Source organism: Lycium barbarum, chromosome 5 (genome assembly GCF_019175385.1).
Source record: "Lycium barbarum isolate Lr01 chromosome 5, ASM1917538v2, whole genome shotgun sequence".
Taxonomy (NCBI): domain Eukaryota; kingdom Viridiplantae; phylum Streptophyta; class Magnoliopsida; order Solanales; family Solanaceae; genus Lycium; species Lycium barbarum.
Genome location: NC_083341.1, coordinates 3,194,136 through 3,214,696, shown reverse-complemented (window position 1 = coordinate 3,214,696; position 20,561 = coordinate 3,194,136). Strand labels below are relative to the sequence as shown.

General features: G+C 34.9%; 1 protein-coding gene and 1 pseudogene across 1 annotated transcript; both read left to right on the top strand.

Annotated features, from left to right (window-relative positions):
- Positions 1-1,701: 1,701 nt before the first annotated feature.
- LOC132640157 (receptor-like protein kinase HERK 1) lies at positions 1,702-5,227 on the top strand. Its single transcript, XM_060356626.1, has one exon. The coding sequence runs from the start codon at positions 2,241-2,243 to the stop codon at positions 4,686-4,688; it is 2,448 nt and encodes an 815-aa protein (XP_060212609.1). The 5' UTR covers positions 1,702-2,240; the 3' UTR covers positions 4,689-5,227.
- Positions 5,228-10,524: 5,297 nt separating this feature from the next.
- Positions 10,525-13,006, top strand: LOC132642197 (protein RDM16-like; annotated as a pseudogene).
- The last annotated feature ends 7,555 nt before the right edge of the window (positions 13,007-20,561 follow it).

The window sequence follows — 20,561 nt, the reverse complement described above, 5'->3', positions numbered from 1 at the left end:
AAGTAGGTGTTGTGTTAACATTATTGTAAAAGATTCCCAAATCAATCAAGCACTAAAAAATTCAAGAATTATTAAAGTCTCAATTTATTAGTCTGAAGTTTACAATACTGCAAAAGAACCAAAGTATACGCAAATCAAATTTCTCGAAGTCATTTGTCAATCAATATCCATATATGACAAAAATTACAAACGAAATTAAGAGCCACTTGATATGTTGCTATCAATTAGTTGTTTGAATTTGTTACAACAAAAACGCGTTTTAGTCACATCAGAAAAGGACATTAGCATATGTCCCATCTCATTAATTTGTCCCAACACTGAAAAATCAGACTGACATTTTTACGGATGGTCATTCAATTTTTAGTTTATTATATTAAAATTATTAAATTAATTTTTATAACGAGAAAATAATATAATTATGCCTATCAAGTATAACCACGATTTCCGCTCATCTTACGTAACATCCCAATGACACTAATTGAAAAGCCAAAATCCCACTTTTCGACACACTTAAGAAAGAACACGATGATGATATGCCACACGGTAAACGTAGTGGCGGAGCTCAAAAATTTTAATAAAAAAATTCAAAATTTTCAAACTTGCAATCTTAAATAAATCATAGGGACTCAAAAAGTTTGTATATATACGGCAACTATATTTTCCCTACTTGCACTGTCCATTTTCCAAGGAAGGAGATTCAATTGAAATTCCTTCATTGATTGTGGCTCAGCCTAGGGGTGAAAGACATTGGACATTAGATATGGGTTGAAGATTTTTCCTTTTTACTTTGTTATTACCACGTAGATATTATGTAAGATATATTGACTTGGCCTCCTACTTGTATTTTTTGGGTCAAATTTAGTATTTTCTGGTATTTTTTTGCCTGACATATGATATATTTTTCGTTATAAAAATTTAATTTGATAACTTTAGTGTAATATACTGAAAGTTGGATGGCCACCTATGAGATTAATTCTAAAAGGTCATTCTTGAAGAAGCTACAAGGAAACTTCCCCAATATCAAATCAATTGATAAATAAAGTTAGTTAAATTGGTGTGACAATCAATGTCGGTTGACAAATTTATTGCCTGCCTTTCTCTCACTGTAGGTTCTCAATTTTAGAATGATAAGCGTTAATAACTGGATTCTAAATTTGATATGTATATATGTTTAATAAACTTCAACACAAATACATTACTTAAGCAAAAATTATTAGGTTCAGCGGAACGTGTAGCTGAATTTCTACCTTCGCCCCTGAAAATAGTGGAGCCGCAACCAAGAAAGGATTTCAATTGATTTCCTTTCATTAAAAATTACACTAGGTAGATAGAGCAAACATAATTTATTTTGTATATTAATAAACTTTTGAAGCCTTGCAATAAGAGAAGTTTTTATTGTGATGGCAACAAAAGTTCAAAAATTATTTATTACATATGAGTTAGGTGAAGGTGAAATTGGAGAGAGGATTATAAAGTGAAGAATTAAATCCTCCTCGCCATCAAGGTAAAAATTCAGATAATCAACCAATCGAGCTACTAAGATTCCACCGTTAGTATCTACTAGTCTGTCTTTATCATTTTCTAGTGTTCACATGTAACATGAGAGACCCTTATCCTAATAGCTGTTATCCTTTGTTATTATCTATAGTCTTTCTTTTATTTTTGGAGCTTTGTTCATAATCCCTTGCACCAATTTAGCTTTTGACTCTTGATTTATTTTATTATTTTTAGTTCCTTTTAAATTCCTCTTTTTGGATTTTTTTTCAAACAATATGTGCCCCATTCAACAACTAACAAAGGATAAGAAGAAATATTTTTTTTTCCACTTTTTTGACTTATTCTTAAATATCCAGTCTTGCTTGTGTTAGAAATTTGTAGAACCAGTTGTGCTTTTCATCATTTTTTCTCATCCACCAACATTAAAGATAGAAACTTTTTCTCCTTTCTTGCACACTCTCAGAAATTAGACTTCTAATTGCAACACAAAGGTGAACTATTATTTTTATTTTCTGAAAGTTTTGTCCATTTGGTGTGTTGGGGTTCTGTTAATATCACAAATTAAGTTTATTTCAAGATTTCAAAGTTTTTATTTTATTTTTTATTTTATTTTCACTGTCTGAAAGTTCAGTCCATTTGGTGTGTTGGGGTTGTGTTGATATCACATATTAAGTTTATTTCAAGATTTCATTTTTTGATCAATGACTTAAAGATTGAGTCTTTTTTCATTCTCACTTCAAAAAATGAAAACCATTATGAATTTTGCAGTACTTCAATTGCTTATTTTGGTATTATCTATGTTGTGTTTGATGATTTGTTCATTAGGATTTGATCCTGTTGATAACTATCTCATAAACTGTGGATCATTTGAAAATACAACTATAGGTGATAGAGTTTTCTTGGCTGATGACTTAACTTCCCCTCAAAAGGAATTTGTTAATACAACTCTAAAGTCCATTCCATCTACCTATAGTTCATCACTTTATCAAACTGCTAGAATTCTCAATGAGACTACCAAATTCACCTTTTCGATCAAGAAACAAGGGCGCGTTTGGATTCGCCTGTATTTTCATCCGTTTTCGGATGAAAATTTCAATCTAAGTTCAGCTAAGTTCTCTTTTTCTGCTCAGAACTTCACTTTGATCAAGAACTTTCAGCCATTGAATGTTTCTTCAGTAAAAGAGTACACTTTGAACATTACTAGCAATAGTCTTGTTCTTACGTTTACGCCTTTTCCTAGCTCGTTCGCATTTGTAAACGCTTTAGAAATCATTTCACTTCCTGATGAGCTCATTCCTATTAGTGCTGGAACTCATAATCTGAGGGAACAAGCACTAGAAACCGTGGCACGGGTGAATATGGGCAATTTTTCAGTATTGCCTCGAAATGATACCTCGTGGCGATCTTGGGAATCCGATGAAAGATACTTAGCAAGCAGCAATCTTGTACAGTTTGTGTCGAGGACTCGAGCTGTGAAGTACAGTACACGAGGAGGGGTTTCTCGGAATATTGCCCCTCCAGCGGTGTACGGGACTGCCACAAGGATCCTTTCGGACCCTGATCCAAATACTTCGGTAAATGTCACGTGGTCGTTTGATGTTGATCCTGGCTTCGATTATTTCATCAGGTTCCACTTTTGTGACATAGTAAATGGCCACAAGGATCCGAACCGAGTAGGTGGCGATGACCATGATCTGATATTCAATGTTTTCGTCAATTCCCAAATTGCGTCGACGTACCTTATTGATCTTAAAAACAAGACGTCAAACATTGTTGGTTCTCCGTATTACATGGATGTTGTCACGAGGTTAGAGAGCGTTCGCAGCATTGGCATTAGCATTGGTCCAGCAGATGTAAGTAATGCGTATCCCGAGGGCCTCCTTAATGGTCTCGAGATCATGAAAATAAGTAATGTCAAAGGCAGTCTTGATGCTTCAGACGCGGATATTCAGTCCTCTGTGCCGACTTCAAAGAAGACTAGAACATGGTTGATTCTTGGATCAACTATTGGAGGATCGATATTTTGCATAGTTTTGGTTTTGGTGTCTATTCTCCTCTGCAGAAGTAGAATACGGACAGCGGTTGATGGCTCAACGGAGGACAAAGATGCCTCTATCATTTCCAAGTCGAATCTGGGGTACCAGTTCCCTCTTGTAGCAGTTAAGGAAGCAACCAATAATTTCAGTGAAATTATGGTTATAGGCTTAGGTGGTTTCGGAAAAGTTTACAAGGGAGTTTTGAGGGATAACACGAAAGTGGCGGTCAAGAGAGGATTTCATCAATCACAACAAGGACTTACCGAGTTCAAGACTGAAGTCGAAATGCTCTCTCAATTTAGACATCGACATTTGGTCTCACTGATCGGTTACTGCAATGAAAAGGAGGAGATGATAATTATTTATGAGTATATGGAGAACGGAACTCTTAAAGATCATCTGTATTGCTCGGACCTTCCGAATTTGAATTGGACACAAAGGCTTGAAATTTGCATTGGATCAGCAAAAGGACTTCACTATCTTCATACGGGTTCTAATAAGGCAATTATTCACCGTGATGTCAAGTCTTCAAATATATTACTTGATGAAAATCTCCGGGCTAAAGTTTCTGATTTTGGACTATCAAAAACTGGTCCGGAGATTGATCAAACACATATTAGTACTGCAGTGAAAGGAAGTTTTGGATATCTTGATCCGGAGTATTTGACGAGGCAACAACTAACCGATAAATCTGATGTCTATTCCTTTGGTGTTGTAATGTTTGAAGTCTTATGTGGCAGGCCCGTTATTGATCCCACTCTTCCCAAGGAGTCAGTAAATTTGGTTGAACGTGTGATGAAATGTCTAAGGACGGGAGAATCAGAAGCAATCGTTGATCCTAGGATTGCACCCGAGATAACACCAGAGTCCTTGATGAAGTTTATAGAGACTGGTGAGAAATGTTTGGCTGAATATGGTGCAGACAGACCGACTATGGGAGAAGTTTTGTGGAACTTGGAATATGCATTGAAACTTCAAGGGAAAGATGAAAAAACAAAGCAAGAGAACGAGATATCGGACAATCAGTTGGATAACAGTGTCTTAAGTACACAATACAGCATTGGGAGTATGGCTGATCTTGCTGGTGTTTCAATGAGTAAGGTTTTTTGCCAAATGGTAAAATCTGAAGATAAAGACTCACGTGATAGATGTTAGGATAAAATTCTGGTCCATCTTACTCTGCCTATATATGGATTGTATATTTGTTTTCTCTTTTCTTTAGTTTAACAACAACATAGCCAGTTGAATCCCAAAGTGTGGGGTGTGGGGTGTGGGGATACTTGCATTGGTTTGATTGTTTTGAATCGCGGTTATACTATATATACATATATAGGGGGTTTTGCCGAATTGTTCACAAGCCTGTCAGAAGCAACTTGAGCGGCACGATAGAGCAGTTCAAACGCGTGTGGTTGAGAAGTCTGAATGTCGTCTCTCTATTCCTCATCAGAAAATGCACAATTTAATGTCATAATGTATTGCATTCATCATTTTTGGCCAGTTTATGAAGTTGTTCAACTATACTTCCACAAAATCTCCAAATTATACAAGACATTTACCACCTCTAAGCACATTTGAGATGAACAGCCTCCTTCAATATAAAAAATTGATCATTTGTTGATATAAATTCTTTTTGGCAGCTGATACTATATATGAAGAGGGTTCTCCTAGAACTCAATGATGCATCTTGAAGATTACCCTTTTTTTTCAAGTGGAACTGTTTATGTGAATTGTGATGGTAATTGTTTTCTACGATATGAAAGTTAAAAGGTTTCATCATTTTTTTCACGTCTCCTAGGGTAACTTCTATCAGAATCAAATTTGCAGCAAAGAATGTAAAGAAAATAAACGTAGGCTTAACGTAATCTCAAAAGCTAGCTCAGTGAGAATTGTTTGAACTCCATTTAAGAAGAAATCAGGTCGTTTCCTCAACTGATGTGAGACAATTAACAACACCCACTGATTGGCCTTCAAGCTCAAAAATTGATAAGTTCATGTAAAGTCTAAAATGACGAATAAGATGAGTTCATCCAAATAACTTCACATATTAAAAAAAATGTGGAGAGCGGCCATCTGTTGGAATAAATGGAAAAGAAAGAAAAATGACTAGTGACAATTTATTTAGAATACATTTCTCTTCTATGATTTCATCCTTATTGCTTCAAGTTTACATTTTAACCAATTTGACTCTTAATATTGCATTACAACTGATTTGCTCATTCTTTTTATATCTCTCACTACGATGAACACATTTATGCACCCTAAGAATCTTGTTAACTTGTTTTTTTTTTTTAAACTTATATGATGAATTTCGAAAAGGAATTGAGTTGGATTATTTTGCTAGTTAATCTATATATAATATAAAGCTAGGCATAGCCAATCCTATGTGGCATCCCTCTAAGGCCTCCAAATGCATTTATCTTTTATCTCCTTTTTTGACATTTTTCCCATCATTTTTATCATTAATTATATTTAAAAGCTCATATAATAAAGACAATAAAGAATAAATAATTGTAGTAAATAAATGAAAAAAGTGAACAGGCATAGCATGAGCAGTTACCAATGATGAATTGTAAGAGCAATAAACACATGTAGTAAATGATAATTAAGCGTGAATTCATTTAATTCTTTTCCATAAGCCCCTCTTTCCTTCTACTCTACCATTTTCTTCCATGTATATTATAATAAAGTTAGTCATTCATAATATATTTATTAAATAAATAAAGATTTAAATGGTCGTGTTTGTCCTAATTAAGTCACTTACACCCTTTTGCTTTCCCTAATAATGCCTAATAGCCGTCTCACTTTCCTTAATTAATACTAAATAAAAAGGATTCATCTATGTTATATAAGTTAGAGAAAAGAAATCTGCAGCAATCATTCACTTTCAATTTCTTCATTCAATTTCTTTTTTTGCATATAATAAGAGCAGTGAAAATTTCTTTTGTTCTTCTAGCAATTTGAGTGAGTGATATTATTTATTTTCTATTGGGATTGTTTTATGTATAATATTGGTTTGGTTTATTTTATTATTAGACATTCTGGTCACTTTTTCACTATTGCAAGTTTTAGATAGTAGGTTCTTTTATTCTTTCGCTGCTCTGGCAAACATTTAGAACCTGAAAAGATTTGGTGGTTTTGAGATGACGGTTAAAAATATTGAGAATTATGTTCAATTATATATGCTTCGGTCTTCTATCTATTATCAAAATTAATTGTGTCTCAATCTTTTTTCTTCGTTTTGTCCGTCTCTTTGCATCTGTTATGATGTTGATATACTTGAATTTTCAGAGTTATAACTTGAGGATTTGTATTACATGTGCGGTTTGTTCTTTTGGGGTATTGAAAAATTATAAGCTACCAACAATCTGTTTCTTTTTTATTCGTCTTTACTTAAGGTTTTGATAGATCATGAATCCAAGCATGAGAATTTCACTGAAACATTTTTTTTTCTTCCTTTTTCTTCTTCTACCTTCTCATTTGTCGTAACACAATATTTGTTTCGAGAGTGTGATTTTTTGTTGAGAAAAAAGAGTTAAAAAGAAATATTATAATTACGGGAAAGGTGCTCTAAAAAAATGATTTAAAAAAAATGAATAAAAGAAAAAATAAATGAGGAAAAGGAGAAAAATAGCAACTTGATTTCTAATATACAAAATTAGTGAACGAAATGTGTGCATGCTTTTCTTCTGGTCTTATTTCCATTTGAATTTTCTTCTTCTTTATGTATAGAACAAAGAGGCGAAGTAGAAAAATTAAATAAGAAAAAAAAAAGTGAGAAAATAGCAACTTGATTCTAACATGAAAATTTTGTGTCCATATGATTTTATCTTCTTTCCATGTTAAGAAAATCAAAGAAATTATAAAAAATGTAGTTTTAAAAGTTAATAAATTTTTTTATTTAAGTTTAAAATTTCTAAGTGAGGAGAAACAAAATAATAAATCTAAATCAATTCTCTCTAAACTCGAGGACTACAAATCTCTTTTTAAAAATATTTAAATCGAATTTTGACATTTCGAATGACATACGGAAGTTTTAGAATGGTCTTCATATCCTCAATTATATATAAAGCAGATCATCAGTAAAACATTAAAAAAAAAAAAAAAACACAGAAATTCACATGATTAAAAAGATGAGTAGGATTTCCTCTTTTTTTTTTTTTTTTTTTTTTTTTTTTTCCATTTAGTATTGGAGATGTCAAAAAGAAATTTTCGTAGTAAAAAAGTATTTTTTTTAATTGAAATTATTGATGGTGCTTCAATTAAAAAATATAATTACATAAGGTGAACATAAATTTATATCTGTATATATGAAATTTTTATATCTTTTATCTTGATTACATGTATAAAATATTTTTTAAATTTACTAACTAATTCTTATAACCGCGCGAAGCGCGGCCAAATTTACTAGTTAATTAATTAACTCAAAGACTTAATTATTTGTTCTCCACATTAAAGGCAATACTTTATTTCTGATTGATTCAAAATCTTACAATTAGTTCATAAGAAAATTATTTAATAAGGTAATTAAAATTTTAATTGATATTAAAATTCTGAATATTAGGATTTCCTACATAGTTCAAGAATTTACTAAATAAAATATTAGTTGATTTTAAATTCCTAATTATTAGAAAAATTAATATGAAGATGTTATGGTTAATTTATGTTATATATTTCAAATAAGGAAGTTAACAGAATTTTATAGCTTGTTTGGCCAAACTTATTTTCCCCCACAAAGTACTTATTTTTTCCAATAAATATTTATTTTGGAAAAAGTGAGGTGTTTGACCAAGCTTTTGGGAAAAAATAAGTACTTCTGGTGAGTCGCAGAAATAGTTTTTCATAAGCTAAATAATATAGTTTTTTTCCAATTTTTTTTTTAAAAAGTATTTTTGAGAAAAATACACTTAGAAACACTTTTTAAAAGCTTAGCCAAACACTAATTGTAGCTTAAAAGTGCTTATAAAATTAATTGACCAAACATAAACTGCTTTTCGTCAAAAATACTTTTTCGAAAATCACTTTTCAAAATAAACTGATTTTAAAAGCTTTGCTAAATAGGCTATTAGTCTAAGGTGATCGGGCTAGACCGAGTCGATTCGGCTTTGGTTCTTGTGCTTTAACACCCTGTTGTTTTTAAAAGACTACCCTCTCTCGATTAGATTTTGGTCCAGCCTACTACCAGGATCCGTATCTAGTAACGTAGCCACTTTCCCCTTCCTGCAATGTCCTAAATATAGTACTTAAGTAACTTTCTAAATAATCTAAATAAAATTTTTGAAAAAAGATTAATAAGTATTGAGTAATATTTTAGTTAAGTTCAAAATCCTAATTTTAATATTCTCTCCGTTTCAATTTATATGAACCCATTTGATTGAACAAGAAATTTAAGAAAATAGGAAATAAGAATCAGCGGGGGTATATCGGAGGAAACCAGTCTGCAGTAATTCAAATTGCTCCTTCGGATCACAAAGTAAAATCTTGACTCCATTCGATATGGATTCAAAGTAATCTCTGACGCGGGTGCAGGAAGTCCTGAGAAGACTTTTAAACTTGTGATGTAAAATGAATCACATATATTTTGTATAGCTATAAATCATTGCATAAAGGTAAATTATTTTTAAATATAGAAATAAGTCATTCTTTTTTATACGAGCTAATAAAAAAATAGGTTCACATAAATTGAAACAGAGAGAGAGGGAGTAGGAGTATAATTTTATTTCAAAAAAGATCATATTTAAACCCCAAATCCTGATTCCTACGAACTGCGGCTCAATTTGCTACTCTAATCGAGTAACTGCCGGCGGTTACCGAACAATTCTCTTTATCTCTCTCTCTCTCTTCTATAAAATCTATTCCTCTTCATCACCAGTGCCTCTGCGGCAACATGACTTTTCTTTCATGGTATTTTTCTCGTCCAAGCTTCTCTGTAAGTAACAGTGTTCACACTAGTTTACAACAACAACAACAACAACAACACACAGTGTGTAATCCCACTAGTGGATTTTCTCGTTTGAAAATTTCATTCGAAATAGAGTGCGCATGTGTGGAAATATCTGTTTCCTTTGGAGAATGACGATAGAAACTATCTGACTAAAAACTTTCTTTAGGATTCTCTTTCATCTTATTGCGACATGGTATTTTGTCATGCTTTGTTTGATCTTAGGTAGTAAACTTGGGAACATATAGAAAGGATCCACATAACTTGTTTGGTTATATCATATACTTTTCTTTATGCTATCTTATTATGTCTGAAGAAGTCTGTTTTGTGGTTTCTTTATATCTGGTAGAGCTTAACTTGACTACTATGGCACTTCTTGTTTCTCATTTGTCTTTTGTTATGGTATATTCTATTGTTCTTTTTGTCAGGAAGTTTGTCCTGATTTATGCATTTGACTTTCTTATTTGCAGAGTGTGGCAATGGGATCACACAGTGCCGCATCAAGAACTTCCCCTGATAAATCTTTGACTCGTAGTGATTCTCCTGCTATCAAGGTATTTTCAATTTCTACCACAAACGAAAATAAGGGATTTAATATTTATAGATCTCATGAGGTTCATGGAAAATCTAGTACAGATGGAGCAGCTTCGGACACTGGCATGAGTGTGACCTTATCCATTGATGCTAAAGGAAATGCAATGGATCTCATACAAAGGCATAAGGTGCTGACAGAAAAGCTAAGAAAGCTTAAGAGAATTCCTTTGGTAAGTTTTTGCATCTAAACACCCAGCGCATTTCTACAGTTTGTAACTCCGTTCTCCTTTCCTTTTGGCCCCCTATTTCTATCTCTTTCTTTAGTTGGAATTGAGAAGCATTACATGATTTGAAGTATGCAGAAGAGCTTTAAAGAGTAGAGCTTTTTTCTTTCCTTTTCCTTCTTAGGTTTAGAGAGAAGCCCGCCCCCCACCCATTTTGTGTCAAAGGCCTTAAACTAACTTATGTCCTCATTTCAATTATGTAGTTAAACAAGGGTGCTAACTCTAGAAGAGATGGATTCCAAGGATAGTCTTAAAGCCCCTTCAACCAATATGGCGATATTGCCACCACCAGTTGCATCTTCAAGTGCAGGGATATTACCCACTCCAAGTTCAGCACGTGGGACATCGACTATAGCTATTATGGCTTCTGCAAATATGCCACCCAGTAGCTTACCTCAGGGCCTAACAGCACTGAACTACAAAGCTGTAGAGCGTTTACAGGAGCTTTCTGCTAAGATGGGATTCCGGCAGGACCCGGAGTTTCCCTCCCTCATTAGCATGTTTCCTGGGCAAATGCCTCCAGAGGTTACAATTCAGCCAAAACCCGCTAAAGCCCCTGTCCTTCGTTTGGATGCATTTGGCAGGGAAATCGATGAGCAGGGAAATGTGGTTAATGTGCCTAAGCCATCTAGCACCCTTAAGGTAAGGATCATACATGTTCAGGCCATCTTTTTTCATGTTTCTATGTTAAAATAGCTTGTGGTGACTTTGGGTTGTTGTGCAGGTGAACATCAATAAGCAGAAAAAGAGAGCTTCCAACTTCTCAAACCTGAACTTGACATTGATCCTGATAAAAATTCTCATTTTGATCCGAGGATGGGCATTGACAAGAACAAATTCTTGAGGCCCGAGAAGATGTCATTTCAGTTTGTGGAGGAAGGTAAATGGTCCCGAGATGCTGAAATAATGAAGTTAAAGGTCCTTCATTATTTTGTTATCCCTGTTGTATTTTCGCGTTCTGTTGTGATTCTCTCTTTATTCTTGTTACTACTCTTATTAGATTTTACTAATTATGCAATTTTGATTTTGCAGAGCCAATTAGGTGATTTTGCAGAGCCAATTAGGTGAATTACAAGCCAAAGAGCTGAAGGCAAAGCAAGCACAATTGGCAAAGGCAAAAGCAGAGCCTGACATAAATCCAAATCTTATTGAGGTGTGAGAGAGGTTGTCACCAAAGAAAAACCGAAGGAACCAATCCCTGATGTTGAGTGGTGGTAAGTTATTTCAATCTCCATTCTTTTTACATTGTTTTTGGCTATCCTGTGTTTTCCCCCTCTAATGGACCCTTAATCTGTCTCCTCACTCATTGTTGAGGCCACTATTCGTTGCGTGTTTAGTGAGTTTCACAAATGCAAGTGGATCTTGAACACTGTTGGTCTTTTGTCTAACGATGGATGCATAATTATTTTGATGGGTCTGCGTCCTAGGTGCTTCTAGTCTCTGTACATCACCAAAATATAGGGATAGCAGAACGTTTATAATGCGACTTATCTCCTTGATGTAATTATGGCCTTTATCTCGGCACTGTCCTGTCTGCCAGACTTTACACACTTTAGATGGAGATCCTGTGATGTGAATTTCTCTCCCTTTTAGAATAACCCTCGTTTAAGAAGAATCTATCAAAATTGACATCTGCTACGATTAGCGGTACACACTACTGGTAATGTGCAATTTTAATGTGATTGAAATGGCTTCAAACTTTTCCATGTTTTATTCAACGTACATGATTTGTGGATGATCCTCGGGTGCGATCTCCAAATTGTCTTCTTAATTCCGAAAAATGATATGACTTTGACTTGACTTTAAGTATTTCTTGTTTCTTTATTTGACATGCCAGGGATTGTCCTCTGTTACGATCTGGTGCTTATGGTGGTATGGTGGACGGAAACTTAACTGATGATTTGTTGAAGAGGGAGAGGATCACCATTTATGTTGAACATCCCTGCCCTATTGAGCCTCCTGCTGAACCTGCTCCACCTCCTCCACAACCATTGAAGCTGACCAAGAAGGAACAGAAGAAAATGCGCACCCGGCACCGACTGGACAGGGAGAAGGAAAAACAGGAAATGATCCATCAGGGCCTGTTAGAACCACCAAAACCAAAAATTAAAATGAGCAATCTTATGAGAGTCCTTGGCTCAGAAGCCACTCAGGATCCCACAAAGCTTGAAAAGGAGATTAGAAGTGCTGCTGCTGAGCGAGAGCAGGCTCACATAGACAGAAATATTGCTCGTAAGCTCACTTCCGATGAACGTCGCGAGAAGAAAGAAAGAAAACTGTTTGATGACCCGAATATCACATCAGAGACGATAGTTTCAGTATACAGAGTAAATGACCTTTCACATCCTCAAAATCGCTTCTAGGTTGATGTTAATGCTCAGGAGAATCGGATGACTGGGTGTGCAGTTATCTCGGAAGGTATAAGCATGGTGGTAGTTGAAGGTGGTAAAAAGTCCATAAAGCGATATGGGAAACTCATGCTTAGGAGAATAGATTGGGCTGCTGCTGTTAAGAAAGAAGATGATGAAGACGAACATGAACATAAGCCTCTCAACAAGTGCGTGTTAGTCTAGCAAGGGACTGTTGTTAAATCGAGCTTCCATAGGTTTTTTGTTCACGACTGCGGGACTGAGGCTGCTGCTCGTAAGGTCTTTTCTGATGCTGGAGTTCCTCATTACTGGGATCTAGCTGTAAACTTCAAAGAGGACAACCTTTAATTTCTTCGCAGAGCCTCACCCTGATCTCGAATATCTATCCATTTGGTAGTACTTTTTTTGTAGTTTTATCCACAAGCATCAACTCCCTGTGATATGTCGAAATAGACATTGTTTAGCTTTTTATCATTTTATGTGATTTTGGTGCAACGTCTATGGAACTATTAATGTTATTTCTTTTTTAATGCAATATAATGTGAATTTGTCTGGATATTTGGATCTTAATTAATGAATTTATTTACAAGCTAATATTATTTTTATTTTATTTTAAACCTTTCATACTATCTTGTCAAAAATCGAAGAGGTGTTGCTTTTTTGTGACCGGCTGCGTCTTTTAGGTTACCGGTCATGCCTTTTTCTTGTCTATTTAAATGGCTAGTCTGTTCCACATAATTTTCATTTTCACCGCCCACCAATATTATCTCTCTCATCTTTTGTTCTGGGTCCATTGAAGATTCACATAGAGGTATGGCTCAATTTTTCCCTTCACAGTTTCATTTATCCTAACCTAGTATTTTTTATTTACTCAGTCGTCGATCCATTTATTGTGTTCTTTCCATAGGATAAGATGGAAACCATTTTGAGGCGCACTGACAAATTGATGGATGACTTGGGAGACCGATTGGATGACCTGAACGAAAGAGTGAACATCATAGACGCGCAATGTAGAGATATCCTCGAACAACAACAACAGCTGAGAGACCGCCTTGAGGGGGTGGCAAGGAGTCTAGAGAGGATGATCCGTGGTGTCCTGGGCTCCTTTCATATTGATGCTAATCAATATGTCACTCCTCCCCCTTCTCCACTACCACTGCTTTAGGATGCTTCTAGTTGTTTTCATTGTTGGTACTTGTTTTAGTATGAAGTTGTTGTTTATGTTAGGTTGTTGTTTGTGTTAGGTTGTTGTTTAAGGATGTTGGATGTGGTTTCTTTTGTTGGTACTTTTGGAACCCCCCACCCCCTTTTTAAATGTATATTGAATGGAAGGGGAAGTTATGTTAGATTGTTGTTTAAGGATGGTAGATGTGGTTTATCTGTTTATGTTTGTTTAAATTATAAAAGGAAAATTAGTTATTATTTAGTTAACAAAATTAACACAATAATTGGATATTGGATGGTTGAACCTTCGTAATATGTCTATTGATGGTTCAACCAAATAAATATTATGGGTTTATATCTGGATTTATACCTCTTTTGATTGCAAAAAATGGAGACAAAGGATAAGTCTGGATTTAAGGCATCTTATATATAGATGCATCTAAAATAACTTCTCAACAACCTTATTAATTGTGTTATTTGTATCCGTGAAAGCATTCGGTGAGACAATAACTGGATATTGGATGGTTGAACCTTTGTAATATGTCTATTGATGGTTCAACCAAATAAATATTATGGGTTTATATCTGCATTTATACGTCTTTTAATTGCAAAAAAGGGAGACAGAGGATAAGTCTGGATTTAAGGCATCTTATGCATAGATGCATCTAAAACAATTTCTCTACAACCCTATTATTTGTGTTATTTGTATCCGTGAAAGCATTGGGTGAGACAATAACTGGATATTGGATGCTGAACCTTTGTAATACGCCTTTTGATGGTTCAACCAAATAAATATTTTCGGCTTTATATCTGGTTTTATACCTCTTTTAATTGATAAAAAAGGAGACAGAGGATAAGTCGAGATTTAAGGCACCTTATGCATAGATGCATCTAAAATAAATTCTCAACTACCCTATTAATTGTGTTATTTGTATCCGTGAAAACATTGAGTTTGTTTGTGAACTAGCAAGAAGATACGTATACCAAGGCTTGAAGGTCATTAGCTAAGCGTGCTTGAGGAAACAATATAAGTTCTATTCTCTTGATTCTATATGCTTTCCACATTCTTCCTTTGTTCTTCTCCATTTTTTTGGTAAATATGTGTATGTTCAAAGTTCCCAATAGGTTTTTTACGTTTCTTTTCTTGTTTCCTCACTTGTGTGCACAGAACAAATATGGAATGCATTCTCTAACACATTGATTTTGCGCCGCATGAGTTCTTTGGAAGCTGGGATTGATCATTTAAACGTCCGTCTGGATGAAGGGCTTGAAGACATAAAGAAACGTATGACCACCTTAAAGAGAAAGATCGTTAAAGTCAAGCAGCCCCAGAATATGCTACCTGGTCTTCCTAATGCTATTGTTGTCAATCTGGAAATGATTTCCTAGAAGCGTCCTTGATGCTATGATTCATGTGTACTAAATTTAAGTTAAATGCAAATGAGGTTGTTAAGCGTCCTTGATGCTACGACGCCTGTTTACTAAATTTAAGTTTAATGTAAATGAGGTTACAATTTCTGGGTTTGTAGTGGTCTATTTATGTTAAGGAAAATTTGTATTAAACAACTTTCATCTAGAAGGTAGTTGGTGTGTCCCCATTATTATTATTATATATTTATGGTTGAACCTTCTTACAATTTACATGATGGGTCAACCATTCCATAGCTCATGAAGTTTGTCTTGTTGGATCCTTCAACTAAGTAACTGAAGGGTCAAGCAAGAGTCACTCATGCGCTTTTGTTTTGCTTGATCCTTATAACGAAATCGACTGACGGCTCAATTAAAAACACTTTTGAATTCTTGAATTTATCAGGTACCTTCACATACTAACAAAATGAAAAATAACCCTCAAGCACTGTAATATATGATCAAAATCATGCTTTCAAGTATTCCCTCCAAACAAAAAAATTAGTATTCAAAGAGTGAGGCTTCTTGGCTATTGAGATTGAGATCCGGCAGGTCCACATGTTGTGACGTTTCATCACCATTTTGCTAAAATAGGAGTTAGGGGAAATTTGAAGTTAAGCCAAGTAATTCCAATGGCGTTAATTAATTAAAATAAAGTGCCAATGCAAAACAATACCTTATTTCTTGCTCTTGTCGAATCAGTGGGCCATCGATTTGCAGAACCCCTTCATTCAACTTGTGATGCTCCATCAACATTTTGCTGCGGTAGGGGTTAGACCAATTTCAATGTTAATCCAATTTCATTAAAATAAGCTAACAATGCAAAACTGTACCACATTTCTTGCTCTTGTCGAACCGGCGCGCCGTCGATTTGCAGTACCCCCTTACTCTTCCTCCGCCTTGTGATGCTCCATCATGATTTTGCTACAGTGGGGGGGAGGGGGGGGGGGGGGGGTAGACCAGATTCAAAGTTAAGCCAAGTAATTCCAATGACGTTAAATAAAGTGACAATGCAAACCAATACCTCATTTCTTGCTCTTGTCGAACCGGCACCCCATTGATTTGCACTACTCCCGCCTCTGCCTCTTTCTCCATCTTGAGATATTCCTCTTCCTCCATCTTATGATATTCCTCTTCCTCCCGCTTGTGATATTCCTCTTCCTTCAGCCTTGCCACCGTCTCCGCCCCTACCGCCATAACTTCGTGCATCCCTCCCTCCTAAGGATCTAAATAACATTTCAAGTGGTGGTTTATATCGTACTTCCTTTGGCCTTCCACGTGAACGACGCAATACTGGGTCTAGTAAATTTGGTATGTGATCATTTCCACTATTTCCTACTACATCTGGTATATGAACATTTTCGTTATTTCCTTCTACATCTGGTATATGATCATTTCCACTACTTACTGTAATGGTCGTCATGTTTTCCATAAGGTGTTGTATCATGTTGTGATCAAAATTTGTAAGATCATTAAGCAAGTCAATTAATCTTGACCTGAGAAATTGTATCATTATGTCATTGTCCAATGCAATATTACGTGTCTCGTCTAAATACCTCATTAACTCCCTATACTTCATGTAATCATCCGTCATATTAGGGTAACCTCAAAGAAAGAACATTTTTAGGTGGTGTCGGACAATATCTTTTCTCCACCTTGTCAAAACATACATATCGTCCAAATATTTAGTCTTTTTAAGGGCCATCACCTTAAGTATATGGCAACAAACAATCCCCCTTGATTCAAAGCACTTGCAATTGCAGTCAAAATGTTCCCCATGTATAGTGTGTTTAACCCTTTAGACAAATTGATTTCCATAAAAATCATTTCTAATTGAGGAATTTGTTATGTTGTACTTCTGCACTCTTTCCACAGCTTGCTCATCTTCAACTAGTCTCAATTCACAGTGATACAACCTCTTTAACTCACACTGAAATTTTTGAAAAATTCTGCGGGTATAAGCATTTCGGAGTTGCACCTCCCATAAGAACATAGACTTTCAAGTTGTTTCAATGTAATGAGATTTATGCTCAGCATCCAACTCTTTCTCGTACCTATTTCTCAATGCTAACTCATACTGCTGAACAAACTATTTCAGCGTGCTTCTATGGCTGATAAATCCATTGAAGTATTCATGCATTCCCCTCACTTCTCTATGTTGATAAAATCCCAGCCCAAAAGTGGTCGTTAAGGTATATTGGCACCCATCTTTGCCTTTCCGAGTACAACTTACTAAACCAATCACTTTCTTCTATTTCATATTTCTCAATAAAATCACCCCATCTTTGCTCGAACTCTTCAATGTATCAAGGACAATGCTCTTGAATTCAAGTTTCGCTGCTTTGTATTCACCACCTGCCACCTTTAGACGATTTGGCAACTTAGCGAATATATGCCATATACAACATCTGTGAATTGTATTATTTTTAAAAACTTCAGTAACACCTCACTTAATGCTTTCACATTGGTCAGTCAAGATAGCCTTTGAAGCAACTAGTTTCATGGATTTTAGCCATTTATTGAAAATTAATTCGTAATTCGTTACGTCCTCACTGTTAAGAAGTGCACGTCCCAAAAGTATAGACTGGCCGTGATGATTAATACCAACAAAAGAAGCAAATGGCATGTTATACCTATTCACAAGGTAGGTTGTATCGAAGCAGACAACGTCATTGAACTCCTCATATGCATACTTACAGTAGGAGTGAACCCATACGACACTCTTAATCCTATTAACACTATCCATTTCATAGAGTAGAAGAATTCATTATCCTTTGTGTGCATGTCACAAATGACATTGCATAAAGCATTTGCATAACCTGCTAGCAATTCCAACCTCCTGGCCTGTGCAATATAATTTCTACAGTCCTTTGGGGTACAACCCATATTTTCAGGCCCACCAGATTGAACATCCAAAAGTTTCACGCTCTTGCAAGGTGTTAAGCCAGCTCTGTCATTAGCTTCAAGAGTCCTCTTTATAGATTTACTAATAGATCTGTGTCCAGCCATATACCACGACAGACTAGAGTCCAATTGATGAATATGGACGCTACATACCTTAGTCACCAGCCATGAACCATCTGTCTGCTTAACGGCATAGACTCTAGCCTTACATCCAACCCTCTTGGTGTATTTTTGCTTAGTTGGTTTCCCAGACTTATCACAAACAAAATAAGCATACGAACGACTTTTGATTGTTCTTTTCACCACACAAAACCTTTAATTTTTTTTTTATAAAAATCAAACACCGATTCAGCAGATTTGAATATCATACCACTTTTTGGACCTAATAATATTTCCTTATTAGAATATACTCACTCCATTTCTTCACCCTCTCCGCATTCTCCATGGTGACTGCCAGTTGAATCGATATTAATCTTATTATCTTCTCCACCAAAATTGTGTTCATCTTCTCCTGCAACTGAATTAATCTCATTATCTTCATTGATCTCATTATGTGCATTGTGACTGCCAAATGAATTAATCTCATTATCTTCATTGATCTCATTATATGCATTGTGACTGTCAAAAGAATTATTCTCATTATCTTCATGGATCAAACTGTGTTCCGATGTCAATCCTAGATGCTCGTATAACGTAAACCTAATAGGATCAAATTGGTTATCTTGATTGGGGTTCATTCAAGTAATAATGACTAACACAATAGAGGTTATGGCGGCAAAGTTTGTAAGATCAGGTCTTCTCTAGGTTTTTTTAATCTTTTATATGATTGAGGTTTTTTTTTTATCTTTATATGAAGGGTCAACTGAAAATGGACGGAAAAAATTTTCTACATTTTTTATACGTATATGACAAAGCAGAGAAAAGAATAAAAGTTACCTCTATCAGTGCAACTACATCTTAAGCATGCTTAAGATTGATTTGCCTTGACTGTTGTGAAGGTTAAAATTAACATTTGTTTGGATGTTAAGTTGGTGAAGGTAAATTAACCATCTTTGGGCTGTTGAGGGCACACAAGACCTTTCACTTTGTCTGCCCATTTTCTGTCCACGAAATTCTGCCCAAATAGCATCACCCATTTAAATAATATTCATTTAATATTTTTCTATAAAAATGTAAATTTACATTATAATAAATACTTGATAAAGATAAAATTGATTACATTCATTTTATGTACAGGACAAAAAAAAAGTACCATTAAATGATTATTCTTAAGAATTGTTCCATCTATATAAATTCCTTAGTTATTATAGTCTTTACATTTTTGTTTTCTGCGATTAGATAGGAGAGTATGGAGGACTCAGATAAGGGTAGATGGCTAGTAGGTAGTCGTGTTTTCCCTTGCTTACGGGTAGTTGCATTGCTCTACAGTTTCTTGTCCCTTGATTTCTGTGATTATTTGTTTTCTCAGAATGATTTATCACGGCTTATTCACTTTCATTGTTTTCATTTTCATAATTGCTTTGAATTGTTTGCGCGCATCTAACCTTTCCTATGCTTTGTCTTGAGCCGAGTGTCTTCCGGAAACAGCCTCCCTACCTAAGGTAGGGGTAAGGTCTGCGTAGGTAAATGTAAGGTTTGCGTACACTCTACTCTTTCCAGACCCCACGTTGTGAGATTCACTGGGTATGTTGTTGTTGTTTTTGTTTTCTATAACTTCCATGGCATGATGTCAACAACCATTTCACTTGTCTTTTTACATTATTTATCGTCTTAGTTATTAATGTAGTTATTGTGCTTTTAATTGTTTATTTCTTTCATCTTCCAAGAGAATGGAGTATTAATTCTTTGCACAACCTTTTCACTTTTTTTTTCGCACTATAAAAGTGTGATCTATCAAACTCAAAGTAAAAGTTTTCACAGTTCTAGTATGCTTTACTCCAACAGCAACGTCGGTTTTTTCTATGTTCTTTTAATGAGCATCGTAATTTTTTTATGCAAATGTAATATGTCCTTTTTTATTTTGTGTTATATAACTCTTTTTTACAGATTATGTAATTGACCATAAGTTCACGGTTACTACTTACACTTCAATCGGCATGGTCAGTATTTCTCTCCAATTTTACATGTTTTTTTACATTATGCATTTAAGTTCACAGTTGTGGGACAAATTCTTGGTTTTATTATTTTATTTTACTCATTTATTTGTTTTTTTCCTTTTCAGAATTTGGAGATTCATGATCAGTTCGGACAAAAAGTTTCTGTTTGATATTCTTTTTTTTTCCCTGCTTACTATGTTCTTAAAAATTGGTGAAAATTATTGTGAGGAGGTATAGTGAAGGTATGGTTTAGTGGTAAAATCACAAGATGGTATTTCAGCATTGGGAAAAAAGTTAGGTGATTTTTCATTTGAATACGCCTTGATCAGAAA

Excerpts from the sequence above, each read along its gene's own strand:
- LOC132640157 (XM_060356626.1), top strand. The coding sequence starts at position 2,241 with ATGAAAACCATTATGAATTTTGCAGTACTTCAATTGCTTATTTTGGTA.